General features: G+C 43.5%; 1 protein-coding gene across 1 annotated transcript in view; it reads right to left on the reverse strand.

The window, feature by feature from the left end:
- FOXO1 (forkhead box O1) overlaps positions 1 to 14,788 on the reverse strand; it is a 96,019-nt gene extending 81,231 nt beyond the window's left edge. The window contains exon 1 of the mRNA XM_038399032.2: positions 4,640 to 14,788. Within this exon, the coding sequence (XP_038254960.1) occupies positions 4,640 to 5,260 (621 nt within the window). The 5' untranslated portion in view covers positions 5,261 to 14,788. The remainder of the gene's footprint in view (positions 1 to 4,639) is intronic.
- Between the last annotated feature and the right edge of the window lie 303 nt (positions 14,789 to 15,091).

The following is a 15,091-nucleotide window of genomic DNA, read 5'->3' on the forward strand; positions in this document are numbered from 1 at the left end:
AAGAAGGTGTAAGCAGTGATGCAATCTTAATAATCTCCACAAGACTTAAAGAATATACCCAATTTACAGCAAAAGCCAACAAAAGTTAGTAGTATTTTCTGTTTCAACAGAGCATTCTGTCTAAAGAATTACTCTGAGGATATCAGAATGTTGGTAAGGTCAACTTTTGGCTTTATTCCATTTTCAAAGGCTGAATAAAAGAACTAGAGCAGCAAGTGCTAAAAGAGGGGATGTGATAGATGTTCTTTATAATTAATCTCACAACTTTTCTGAAGTAAAACAAAAGAAAAGAAAAAGTTACCCATAGTTATTTCCCTCAGAGGTAAGTCTACTGCCACCACAACAGACTCCATTTTTTAACCACATTCTATCCTTATCCGCATAACTTGAGTAAGAGATTGTTTTGACTGGAATAGTGAAAAAGCACAAAGATTTATGATACAACACACTCAGTAACTTTCTTGTTATCACTACAACAGATCTTGGTCTTTCTGCAATTCTTTTTAAGCAAATATGGTTATCAACAGTGCTTGTTAGCGTTCAATATTACAAAAGGGTTTGGTAAAGAATGTTTAGGCTCTCCCTTTGTTGCACGATTCATTCAGAAGAGTTGATGAGCATGTGGGCATTGGTTTTTTGAGGGGGTTGGCAGAGTTTACATTTCAGACTAGAAATTCTCAAGAACTCTAGAGCAGACTATGCACATGTATAACGGAGATCAATTTTTTTTACCTACTTTAGTAAACGTTACTTAAGTACGTACTTAAGGACAATTTCTGTGTAATGTAAAATTATATTGTCTTTGGCTTTCACATTCCTTTTATTCACAGTATGGAGATGAACTTTTAACAATCAAGAAATATACCTGATAGATAAAGTTGTCGTAGATAAACTGCATTTTTCACTAAAAGAATTTAACAATTGAGATTATAATTTGGTAGTTATAGAATCACAGACACTTGAAACTCAGGAGACATATTCAGTCACCTAAATAATCAGTTACCAATGCAGAATATCATAACTAAGGTTGAAGGCACTGGAAATTAGATCTTGTTTAAACATTTCATTCTGAATTTCTCCTCAAAACAAGGTGTGTAATTTGACAGCTCATAACATTAGGGTTTATAATTGTAAAAGCACCTAAACTCTAATTAGAGCAATATGGAAAGTTCCCCTCCCCCCCCCCAGACATTTTACCCAAATAAGACATGCAATCCAAGTGAGAAAGAGGCAGCTATACCACTGTGTATTGCAGGCCATAAATAAATTGACCCAAGACCCATTACAAATTCTTTCAGCAAAGTTTACCCTCTCTAATCACCTTCCAAGTAACACTCCTTTTTCAGGGCCCATAACTGACTGAAATTTAGAATGTTTTAATTACACCTAAAGAAGTCCACTGATTACAATACAGTACTAAAACAACAGATCGTGAGCCAAACAGACCCTTATTCAAGCTGAACCATTGATTCATCATGTTAAATGAGGCAAGTGACTTGAACTCCTTGTGCCTCAGTCAACTCAGCCATAAAACTGGTTAAAAGCAGAATTTCTTAGAACATATTATGGTGGAGCAGTAATGAGACAATAGTTAAGGTTGCATCAGGGTTTTCAGTTCAACCGGACGTAGATAACTAACCCTGAAGTGGAGTGGGAGGGGGCTGTAAAACAAAAAAAACTTCCACCTATTACCTAAGCAAGAAATTAGGAATGACTGGGTGTATAAGTGTTTAACAACTTTCCTACCACCCTGTCAAAAACATGCCCAAGGAAGAGAAAAAAGGAATCACGGTAACTTATGCCCAAGGAGACAGTACAATGAACATTTAAAAAGCCATACTTAAAGAGTTAACTATATTAAACGATAATTTGTATGAAAAATTGAAGTTGATAAATTACGGTACTATGACAGCCCAAAAACCCCCAAACATTCCACATCCAACGAAAGTAACAGTAGCAATTTTTTTAGTCTATAAACAAATCCTGGGAATAGGAAAGTCTTGAATTTGAGAGCTGAAACTCTGTTTGGATTGTTAAAACAATGCACCACCAAAAGATAAGTAATAGAATACAAAGTAATTAGTCAGTGACATTCTTCTTAGACTTCCTAGTTTTTTAAATACTCCTTTACTCAAACTGAAAATGCACTTGACATAATCTCAGTCTGTACCAACAGACTGCACAGCCACCTGAAAGATCTCATTTTTAAATGCTGGTCTCTCTCATTTACAGCTTTGCCAGATCCAATATTGAAGTTTAAACAGAAGTGAAATGGTTATCATTCAAATTTCTTCACATACATCATCCTTTAGGTTTCTTCGCTCCTACCAGTAAATTTAGCTAAGTGTTGTCCTTTTGTTTTTGTAACTTTATACTAGAAGAACACTGTAGGATGCTATCCACCTATAAAAAACAAAACAAAACAAAACAAAAAAAATGTACCTTTCGTAATACCATATCCCGAGGTAGAGGGGAAAAAATTTAAAAGACACTGTTTGGATGGACAACTACCCCAATATTTAAAAAGCCTTAATTATTATCTAATCTAGAAAGCCAAGTAAAATGTATTTGGAAAAACTGATAAATCTACAACATTGCAAAGTTTAACTAATATTGACTGAAACTATATTATGAACCAGTCAGTAGAAAACACTAAAACTTGTAAAATACTGTGGATTAATTACTATGATGTAATTGACTGTGTGGGGATTTTTCTCCCTTTACAGAGGCAAAAAAACAGAAGACCTCTTCTAAAAATAATCTGGTAGGTAGTGACAAAACCCAATATACCTCTGTTATGAAAATAAGTATACAAAGCATACTTTATACAGCATCAAACCAAAGGTTAATTTACCTCAAAGAAGTTAACTGTTTAAATATTGTCCCCAATTAAGACTATGGGAAAAGGCGGTGCATTAATAATCAGTGTATTCAGACAAGTGGCACTTTGTAATCCAATTCAAATAGCCAGTTTTAGAAAAGTAGTAACTGATTAAAAGTCAGCCATTAGCTCCAATGACGGCTAGACAACCTGCTATATTAGAGTTGCTGATGGTGTGTGAAGTGACAGAAAGGTCAAGCCACTTGCTAAAGAGAACATGTCCACTGTTGAACAGCCTTAGAAGTCTCAAAGACCAGAACTCTTGCCTATATGTTGTTATTGTCACCCCCACCCTGACGCTGGAATCAGGGCTTGATGCAGGGCTAGTGTGTGCTTGCTATCCCATTCCAGTCTGTACAAAAGCAGAGTAGCAAATCCTAAGATCAACAGGTCTGCTAGCAGTCTGCTACTTCTAGACAGGCAGACTTCATTCTGAGGGAAACAGAGTCCCGTTAAACGTAGTTTACAGGTTTTTTTAATTAACAAAGCCATTACAATGAACACACAGCTCACTGGGTAAACATGCAGTGTTACTATAACCCTTGCCGTGCCTATGCTCCTTCCCTTATTTTCGTTTATGACTCCTCCCCCATTTACTGGGTCATGTGTGAATTTAGACTGTAAATTCCTTGGGGCAAGGACTGGTCTATTTGCTTCTGTGAAGCATATATCAAATGCCTGAGCACATAATGAACAATGGGATGAAAAGGTGATTTTATATCTTAGACCTGAAATGGCACTAGCACTACTAGCTCTAGCTAAGCTACCGTTAAAAAAAAATGGCAAATTCCCTCAATAAGATTAACTGTAATTAAAGTTTGTGTTGGAAAGGACTCTGTACTGCCCTACTTACTTACAGGGGAAGGTCTCACACAGTGGGTGAAGGGCGCTGCCATGCGTCTCCGGACTAGATCTGAAGCAAGAGGCACCGGCCCTTTAAGTGCATTGCACACATTGACAGGCTTGAACTTTAGCTCCACACCGGGCACAGTACAGGCAAAATGAGCTAGTGTCTGCTGCCCTGTCGCCCCCAGCACGTTGCACCCTAACACTGCACTTCTCTAGCTCTCGGCTAGCCCCTGAATCTCTGTCCCTTTAAGTTCGTCCCAACTCTGCAAAGGGAAATGACACAGCGAGTCTCCACAGCCGGCTGGCTGCTAAGTTACAAACCCGGCACAAGCAACTTCGGCTGCCCTTTCAGGCACCGGGGAAAGTGCCAGGAACCCCCTCGCCCCCGGGGACAGCCGCATACACATGCAACCTGTTACAGTGTAAACCTTGCATCTCTCCCTTAAGCCACGTCCTCCTGTCTCTTACCTCAAGTCTCTTGGGGGACAAAGGAGGACACACTTTTTTAGAAGTTTTCAGCCACATTGCAAACCAAGCCAACCTGCGTAAGCTCCGGCCACCCCAGCGTCAGTGAACAGCCAGCGAGGGCAGGGGGCAGCCTGCAAATCACTACGTCAGCCTCTAACTTCGTGCACTTCACTTACGGGGGCGAGGGAGCAGAACTGGCAGCGCTCTGCAACCGCCCTGCTTCCCCTCCAGCTCCCCGATCACTAGGGGGTTGCAATGCTGAGTCCGCAGTCCCCGGTGCACCCTAAGCCCAGGGCCGCAGCCCACCGGCGAGGGGCCGGGTGTGCGCCCTGGAAGGAGCTTCCTGCCTCCCCTGAAAGAAGCGAGGTGGGAAGAGGCAAGTCTCCCCGCTCCTGCCGGAGTCCCGGGCCGGCCAACTCTCCCCACGCCCCGCCGCCTCACCTTCCAGCCGGCCGAGCTGTTGCTGTCGCCCTTATCCTTGAAGTAGGGGACGCTCTTGACCATCCACTCGTAGATCTGGGACAAGGTGAGCCGCTTCTCCGGGGCGCTCTCGATGGCCTTGGTGATCAGGTCGGCGTAGGACAGGTTGCCCCAGGCGTTGCGGCGGGCCGAGCTGCTCTTGCGGGGCTGGCCGGGGATGGGACCCGCGGACAGGGCAGACACCGGCGGGGGCTGCGGCTGCGGCTGCGGCTGGAGCGGCGGTCCGGGCTGTTGCTGCTGGTGGAGGCAGCCGGCCTCCTGGCACTGGAAGTCCCCGCAGAGGCAGCCGCCCCCGGGAGCGGCCCCTTCCGCGGCGCCCGCGGCGGCCGGGGGCAGCGGCGGCGGCGGCGGCTCGAAGTCCTCGTTCTCCTCCAGCAGGCTCAGGTTGCCGATGAAATCGACGCTGACCGCCGAGGTAGCGGCGGCCCCGTCGGGCTGCCCCCCGCAGGACGGCGCCGGGCTGGAGGTGGCCGAGCTGGACGGGTTGAACTCGGGTCTGGGCAGGGGCCAGGTGCAGGAGCGGGGCCGGGGCAGCGGCTCGAAATCGGGGTCGATGTCCACGAGCTGGGGCGCTTCAGCCATGGTGGTGGCGGGGAGGGGACGGGCTCCGGGGAAGGGCCGGCGCGGGGGAGCCCGCTGGGCAGCCGGGGAGGCTGCCGGCAGAGAGCCCGCGGGAAGGAGCGGAGCGGGGCTGGAGGGAGCGCAGCGCTCCCGGGGAGAGTGGAGGGGGGCAGGAGCCCGGAGACGGGGGAGGGAGAAGGACACTTAGCTCCGCCACTTCATCAAGGCTCCCGGGGAGGGACGGCGCTGCCCGGCCGGGGCACCCGCCAGCGCGGCCGTGGGGGGTCCGCAGGGCTGAGGGCGGCTGCAGCCTGGCCCGCTCCCCGTGGTCGCGCAGCTGCCTGTTGAGCGTGCGGGACGCGGCCGGGGCAGCAGCGACTCAGCAGCGGCCCGGCGCTGACTTACTGGAACTCCCGCCCGCCCCGCAGCCGCGGCGGGGCCCGCCTCCTCCCCCGTCCTGCGCCCTGTGATTGACGGGCCCGCCCGAGCCAATGGGCGCCCCACGCCGCTTCGGAAACGATTTGCCTGTCGTATTATGCAGAGGCCAATTTTCCATGAGGGGTTTTCGTGTGTGTGGCTGCCGGTAAGTCACTGAGGGGAGAGTGTTTGCGTGAGCCTGGCTCGGTGGTGCGGTGCCTCCAGCCGGAGCAGGCAGCAGGTTTTGTTTACTACCAAATGAGCAGAGAAGCAGCTTTGGAGTTTGCTCCAGGGTTTTGCAGCAACGGGACTCGCCTGGCTGTAGCCGTCTGTTTCCAGCGCTGCGTGCATGCACGTTGCACTGATTCCTAGGCGGGCTTCCCTTGGACTGCCGCCCTGTAGTCATTTGGCAATTATCACTGCAAGGCATTCAATTTATTGCGTGCAATCGGTTCTCTGGGTGTTACCCACCATTACTCAGGTACTAAAACTAAATGACAGGAAGGATGGGCTAGGTTAGGGGCTCGCCAGACCTGGCTTTGATTCCCTGCTCTGTCACAAACCTAGAGCTGCTGCAAATCACTTATCTGGCTGTGTCTGGGTTCCCCCCATATGTGCTGCACCCCCTGCCTTGAAGGAGTTTCCATCATATACAGGGTTTACAGTTTGGTTCAGCGGCTGTTACACCCCTACTATACAAATTGTTCCCGCACCCCTGCTTTCCTCTGTAAAATGGATGTAGCAGGGCTTCCCTGCCTCAGAGGTGTGTTGTGAGGATTACAGTAATACATTAAGGACTGTGGTATGCCGTGGTGGGGGAGCTGTGTTAGTCCCAGGATATTGGAGAGACAAGGTGAGTGAAAAACTGAAGAACCATTTACTGCACCTTATGTACTCCAGAATGGGCCATCTCAGACAAGAAATCATCACATGCACCTGCCTACTGGAAGAAAAAAAATCAGGAAACTTACCTAGAAATCATCTAGGAAACACAAAACAACTATCAACAGAAGTTGGTCTAATAAAAAATACCCACCTTGTCTCTTTAAGCATTGTGAGGTATTCAAAGACTATGGTAATGGGAGCTATACAGGTACCTAAGGTAGATACAGAAGGACATGCAAATGCAAGCACGCACATCCTCTATCAGTGGCATTTATTTTCTATCAAAATCATCAGTCTGCTGTGGTAGCTTTCTCTTAACATGTGAGTGACTTTGTTGTCTGGCTTTATTTTGAAAGGGAAAGCTTTCCCTGAGAGCTCCTTCATGGACAATTGGTTTTAGGGTTGGTAAGAGCCAGCTTCCAACCCCCTCAGAAAGAGAATTCCCGCCAGCAGTGTTGGACTATGCAATGTCTGATCTGATGCACACCGATAGCATCTGTTGCTACCACCTTGTATCTTGGCTTTGGATTTCTCCCTGACCGCATGGAGATCCACACTACTTGCTGTTGCTGACTGACAGCTGTAAGCAGCAACAAGGCCATTGAACTACTCCACACACCCACCTGACATACACAGAACAATCAACATCAGCATAACAGACTCTTTGCAGTCTTGTCAGTCTGAGCCAGCCCTTGATTTAGAACATACAAAAGCATGATTTAATGTCCTTTCCTCATGCACACAAAATCTATGGGATAAATTAAAAGACAGTTCTTCCAACACAGGCATTCTGTTCTTCCTGACAACCAGTTGTTGCTCTGTAGTAAAAGCAGCCTGAAAGGAGTGAGGACCAAAGTGATTGCTGGTGTAGCTTCACCATCTTCCCTTTTGGCCAATATACATTGACTTAAGTTGCTTCTGTTTTTGCAGAATATATATTTTATATTGTGTGCCAGTACAAGACTTTGAGATAATTACATTTTTAAATTAACAATTAACACATTTAATATTTCTTTTCTCAGCAAACCCCAAGGCCACATAACTTAATAGGGCTTTACTTTCCCCTCCCAATAAGACATCGGTTCCAAGATACACATACAAAGGGCAGTATATTCCAAGGAACACAGAAGTTTAAGTTCTATTTAAAATTAAAATAAAGATGTTTTCTTAGAGAAAAGATCACAAAGGATGATGCATGACTGCATTTCAACACTGCCTACAAATTGGCAACTCCAAATTTTAGAAGATCCCGTTTGTCCTTACTAGCAGCAGTACATTTAATAATGTACTTTTGACATGGAATAATAAATCACAAAATTCACCAGTAGCAGCTGACAGTTCATCCTTAATTCTCATAATTTTATGTTTATATATTTAAAGAGTATGAGTTTAGTGGTCCTTATGTTATAATTTCTTGGTTTTGCTAGCAAAAAATAGGTTTCAAATCCGACATTCTTGGATCCCAGCTACTAAAAAATTACCTTGCCAGCATTGCTGCCCTTCACTCACCCCTCAGACAGTGAATACTATAGTAAGGGAAGAATATAAGTACCTAAATAGGTAGTTGGGCATTGTGGCTTTTTGTTTCTTTCCAACTTGTTTTTTTTTTAAAATAAATGATTAGATGTAATACAGTACAAAGCTAGACACTTAAAACATTACTAACCCCACCACTCTGTTGAATCTCAAGGAGCCCACTGAGGCAGGGTTGCTTTCACCTTCCCGCCAGTAGATCTGTTGCTGTTGCATTATCTTTAAATCAAGACGGGCAATGTTAATGTTTTTTAAATGTAGCTCACTGCTTCTATAAAAACAGATTTTGATCAAGAAAAACAATAAATGAAGTCAGTAGAGTTAAGCTGGGTGCAATGGTATGTGTCTACCTAGCACTGATCCTGCTGGGGTCAACCTCACACTGTGGGCTGAAGAGGCCATGTCCTCTTGCCCCTGCTAGGCATGCTCAACCTGGAGACAGGCTATAAAAGGGTGTGTCCCAGCTCAGTTTGTGCTGGCTGAGGAGGAGAGTGGATACGTGTTGCTAGCTCCTGCCAGGGCATGGCTGGAGCTACAGACTACGGAGGCCGAGCCAGTGGGATCGATGGCAGAACCCCTGCTGACCCTGAAGGACAAGAGTGAGCCAGAAGGCCGACGCCCCCAGGAAAACTGACAAAGCAGTTGATAGGAACTTGATATGAAGCGACCCAGGGAAAGTAACTGTTAAAATAGGAAACTGAGCCAAATCATGGATCACTGGTTTCACAGGGCTCTGGGTCAGGAGCCATTGCAGAAGGTTGGGCCCAGGTCCCCGCATCATGCCCCACACATACTGCAGGGCGTGGGAACTGTACAAGGATTTTGGCTATTAGGCCACTCTCCTCTGAGAGCAAGGATAGCCCCAAGGACTCTGGCTACTAGGCAGCACTGACCTGCTTTGTAGGCTAGGTTGGCAATGCCTACTCTAGCTATTTGAGCCAGAACCCCTTATTTGTCACACATGACTGAACACTCCATGATGGGGTGTATCTACCCTGCAACAGTGGGGTAAAACCAGTATGAGACTAAATTTAGGGCCAGCATGTATAATTTGTATGATATACCATACATTCACATAAAAATGTTGTCTGTAGTTTAAAAACTCTTTTCAAAACGTATGGTGAGAAATGAGAGATCCAATCCAATTTGTAACAGTATGTGTCATGTTTATTTTCCAGGTTGACAAAGGTGATTAAACTTTATTATAGGCTGGCTGCCTGTCAAATTTCAGGGTTTATTTGTTTTTAAGTTGTCATTTCTGAGTTATATTTACATAAAACCAGTACATTTTAAAATATTTTTTTTAATTCTATAAAAATAAAAATATTTCCAACTCAGCCTAAGACCTTCCATGCCACTTTTCACTTTGGAGAGGAGTTATTTAGCAGTGTTACACAACGTTACAGTGGTTTCCTGTAGTGAGAGAGAGCACCCAGATTTAAAGAAGCAAAGATTACATAATGAAAAGCGAGGAAAACTACAGTGCTGTGTGTAAGAAACAGCAACTGAACTGAACATGTTTATCAGGGAGTCAAAAAAAAGTGTGGTTGAGAACATTTTCCCTCTCCTTCCACAGGTGTTTTGAAAGAGGATTAAGAACTGAGATAGCACTCGTCCTGTTAAAGCAAATGGTTTTATAAACCAGAGTTTCATTTAAGAATTCTAAAATCCTACACTAATTGATATTAAATATATATATATATTCCCTGACCTGTATAGAAAGTGATTACTAGAATTTTACAGTAATAATTTATCAGTAGTCTTCGAAGGATTAGATTTTTATAAATAAATGTTGGTAAGTGTCAGTTGCACCATACACACACAAACCAATGAAAAAATATTTCCATTGATGATAATTGAAATTTACAAATAGGCAAAGCAGGGGGAGAATGCTGCTTAAAAACTTATTAGAGTGTGATTTAAGAATATTTACTTCATGTATTTTGAGATTTGATGTTGACAATTTGTGTTTTAACAGTTATAAATCTTTAACTTTTTGAATCTCAGCATCTGTCATTAAATAATTATTGTCTGACTCCCTCATCATTTTATGCAACTATGAAAATATAAATCAATAAAAATATAAAAAAGCTTTAAAGTAAAATATCCATCAAAATTATAAAAAAAAATGAATTCTGCCAAGCTTACTTATGTGTTGATCTTTCTACCTTGACCATTTTACAGGATTAACATTGCATTTTCCTATCAGGAAAGCAGTTACATTGTTGATATTGTTTACCTCCTCTTCTGTCAGATTCTTTGTCATGTTTGTGCCACTTGTCATTGACACACTCACTTCTTGGTCAGATCTTATCAGTGAACGTAAATATCAAATAGTTTGCGCTACCTGTTAGTGGGATTGTTGAAATATGGCCAAAGCAGATACCAAGCAACAAAACTTCCAAATTTCCAAAATGCTGCATTTTATTGACAATTCAAGGACTAGACACAAGGAACACATAGGATTGCATACTGTAAATTCCGCTCCATCCCCACAGATCTTTATTAAGAGAATAAAGATGGGCCGATCCTGTACACTTTGCTAAAATGACTAATCCTTACTTATGCAAGTAGTCTTACTGGCTTCAACAGCGTGAGCTGTCTAAATAAGAATTACTTATGAGAGGCCTCAGTTCAGAAAAGCATTTAAGCAGGTGCACAAGTGCTTTCCTGAATAGGAGTGCTTTCCAAGTCACAACCTAAAAAAATTGGAGGGTCTGGCCCCTTCACATCCACGAATTTAAGTACCATTGTGACAAAACAATAAATAATGTTAGCTTCTAACCCCAGTTTTCAATGTTACTGAATACTTTCAGGGAAACTCTCCCACCATCTAAACAGCCTCTTTTGGTTCTACTAAAGGTGCAGCATTGTTCTTTGTCCCAATATAGTTTAACACAGAGACTGCACAGCACGAGACATTACAGACCAGGTTCATCCCATCTCTCACAATGCCCTAAATGGTGATTGGTGCACCACAATTCACTTTCTACTCCTACGCATTCCATTCCCAACCATTCTCCTTTATCATCCACAGCATTGCCTCATATTTTTCCCAGAATAAATGGCTGAAGATTGCTTTGTGTTGTCCTTTTGGGGGCTCATACTGGCATAAAGCATAGTCTTCTATTCACATGCTGAACATTGAATTATGCAGTAACATCTGTTTGAGGCAACCAAAATTAAGGGTCGAAGCTGCATTCTTTTTAATACTTTACATGTAATTTAATTTCTGAAGTTTTCATCAGGTAAGTAAGGATTATATGCAATGGATAGCACTGTATTCAGTGCATATCTCCTTTTTTGTATATGTATTTTAAAAAGTGTTATTTTAATAAAAGACAGAAAATAGAGACAATGCCAGGTACCATAAGTGCTGTGGTGCTACAAAAGTGATTCATTTCTGGAGGAGGGCCAGGTATATTTTGCATTGCTCACCCCCTTTCGCCCCCTCAAGTTTCTGTCAGAGGAAAGTAGCTTCAGTTTGTGATCAAGGATCTATGGGAGCCTGGGCAACAGAGATGCGGATTCAATGCTTACCTGGCTGTTTAAATGCCCCAGCCAGTGCCATCAACTTTGGCTTCTCCCCTGGCTGACTGAAGACCTCTTAATAGTGCAAGGTTTGTGGATGTCCTCTGTCACTACAACTCCCATTCAGATGACCTTTTCACAGGGGAGGCCCTGAGTTTTAGTTATACTGGCAGGAGCCAGTGTAATCCGGGGCTGAAAGCAGCCCTTTATGTACAATACATGAGCAGAACATCAAAACAAAGCATTTTATATCACTTAGGAAATGTGTAATACATTATTCCCTTCTCCCATCCCCAAGATTGTGAGGTGGCTAGGAGTAAGCTATGCAATGGTGTCAGTCTGAACCAGAGATGCTGGAACAATTTTCATAGTGGGGGTGCTGAGAGCCATTGAACCAAACTCTAACCCTGTATATAATGGAAACTACCTCAAGCCAGGGGATGGTACAGCACCCCTTGCACCCTTAGTTCCAGCACCTATGGTCTCTGAGCCATCAGTGTTGAAGTGGTCTGAACACTGAAGTTTGACTTAAGTGGGAATCTTGTGGAAGTAAAACAAGCAGAGTTTGGCCCATTAAGACTAATATTTGGTTTAATTTTTAAAAATGTATTTATTATTTACAGCAGCATCTAGAATTCCCAGCTGAGATCAGGTCATTGCATTAGACACTGTACAAATACATAGGAAAAAACAGTCCCTGCACCAAAAACATAGAACTTAAACAGACATGATGGACAAAAAATTCTGCTCTCTGTTACACTGGTGTAAATACAGAATGAATCTGTTAAAAACAGTGACACCACCTTGGATTTATACCAGTATAACTGCAATCCAAATTACCAGGTCCACTGACATTTCCTGAATACTAAATTAGTACTAGCTGCAGAGCATGCTTGAAATGTTTGGAGACAGGTGTTACTATAACCTAGAGCTAGGGAAATAATTCAAAAAGTTTGGCAGATATTTGTTGACGAATTCATCTTAGCAATGTTCATAACTCATTTGTATTCCATTTCTGTGAACAATTCAAACAAGTTTTATGGGCAAAAAAAAATTTATGGGAAGAAAATTTCAAAGTTGCACCTTTGAATGCTCACAGGAACCAAATGTTAAGTTCATACATACAGGTATTCATACCAGTCAAGGATGAGAAACAATAACATGACCGATTGTGACTAACACAACTCAAATTTCCACTATACATAAACAATTTTTGAGTAAAAAAACTAAAAGGATATTCATTGAATGAACTCATATGATGAATACATTTGAGGAAATCACAATCTGCTCATATGCATGTCATGAGCAGAAAAAGAAGCTAAATCAACCAAATAAATTGCCATAAATTATTCTCTCAGCTCTACTATAAACCATTGCAATCTGAACTTCATATCAAATATTTTAAAAATATATGAAAAAATGCTAAAAATACATAGCAATTACATATGTTATTTACTATGGACCAATAAAATAAACAACAAAAGTAATGCCTGCATAGTTATATCCCTTTTTTATGTGTCATGTGCAATCATTGACTCAGTGTAAAAGCAGGAGGCAAGAGTTTATCAGGTTTCAGTTTTGACAGAATCATACGGTCCACCCATATGCAAAGGCCAATCTGCCCGGGAGTAAACATACTATGAATAGTGTGTGCATTTTCCAGGGTATCATGTTTCTGTTTTGTCGTATATATGAGCCATTATAATATTCTCTCACATATTACATTCAACATTTTAAGTGAATTCATCATTTGTTTTTTCCCTGATATATTGCTGGAGGAAAAATTGACTTGCATCACATGATAGCATTTGTATATTAAATAATTGTATGTTTAAGCAATAAACTAAAAACAGGACATTTGACAGTTACACTATAATCCAGTGGTTCTTGTTGCTTTTATCCTGAGGAGGCCCCAAGATTTAATCCAATGCAGTGCTTGGTAATTAGTTTTTACTTTTTCTGTTTACTTCATTGAAAAAATAATGTTTTCTACATGTCTGTTTTAAGAAGAATAATTTTATACCCAAAGTGAGCATAGAGGCCTGTGATGTAATACAGGTTCTCTTTTCAAAAATTGACCTGAGTTAGGTTGCCTTAATTACATCACTCAAAGATGTGGATATTTATAGCCCTGAGTGATGTAGCTGGGTCAACCTAACTTTTAGTGTGGACCAGTCTTTGTTTTAGCAGTACTCACTCTGCTAGTAGTCCCACTGAATTTAGCCCTTAGGCTTAATTGCTTTCTAGAGCAAGGTCTTAGTTTTTATTCATATGAATTACCTCTGGAATTTTTCTTCATATAATTTTGAAATAATGAAATTAATATTAAAAAGAACCCACTGACATGCATAGTAGTATCTGTTTATGATGCCCCTTTTGAAGGAGTCTGTGAGGCAGGGGCAACAGATTCTGCCTAAAAGTGGGGGGGGCCACAAGGCCCTGCACCCTTTGTGGCCCTATCTCTCTCTTCTCTCTGAGGCTGCAAGCCGGATCCTGGCTGGGGAGCCCAGGTCCCTTCACCTCCCCAGGGTGGGGGGGCCCAAGAGCAGCCCCCAACCCATGTCCCTGCCCCTGGGCTCCCCGCCCAGAACCTATGGAGTATCTGCAGCGACCCACAGCTATCCACATGGCTCTTACTTTGACCTGGCTCCAGCTTTCAGCCTGGCCTGAAGTGGGCTATCAGGGGCCAAAGAGCCACCTGGACCCTCCACCTACCCTGGGCGAGGGACCGGGGGGGAGGGGGCATGGGCTGGGACTGCTCTCAGGGCCCCCCTGCTCCGGGCAGTTGCAGGGTCCACGCCTCCCCACAGCTCCCTGGGCCATGCTTACCCGGTCCAGACTCCAGCTTCCAGCCTGGTCGGGAGGCAGGGCCTTGGGGAGGAAGAGAAGGGGCAGGGAGCTGAGCTCGGTCGAAGAGTGGACAGGACAGACCCGTCCACTTCCAGGAAGTGGGAGAGCCATTGTCTCTTGGTCCCCCCTTCCCTTCTCGTCGTTTCGGCGCCCCTGCTGTGAGGTGAGATTCACAAGGGAGACCTAGACATTACAACACTGAGCATTGCAGCGCCTAACTTTTATGTGTCCTGTTGCCAAGTGAAATTCATAACCCCAAGTTAGGCATCAGGCTCCCTATGTAATGCATGGAGAGAGTTAAAAGAAAAGGAGTACTTGTGGCACCTTAGAGACTAACAAATTTATTTGAGCATAAGCTTTCGTGAGCTACAGCTCACTTCATCGGATGTGAGCTGTAGCTCACGAAAGCTTATGCTCAAATAAATTTGTTAGTCTCTAAGGTGCCACAAGTACTCCTTTTCTTTTTGCGAATACAGACTAACACGGCTGCTACTCTGAAACCTGGAGAGAGTTAGGCACTTAAGAAGGGGATTCACAAAAAGCATCATGCTGAGCTGCCTAAGCTAGCCAGTAGCAAATGCTGAGGAGACAGGTGTGGCCTAAGCCTTGTCCTTCAAAGGGAATTAAGCACCTAAC

Source organism: Dermochelys coriacea, chromosome 1, assembly GCF_009764565.3.
Source record: "Dermochelys coriacea isolate rDerCor1 chromosome 1, rDerCor1.pri.v4, whole genome shotgun sequence".
Classification (NCBI taxonomy): Eukaryota; Metazoa; Chordata; order Testudines; family Dermochelyidae; genus Dermochelys; species Dermochelys coriacea.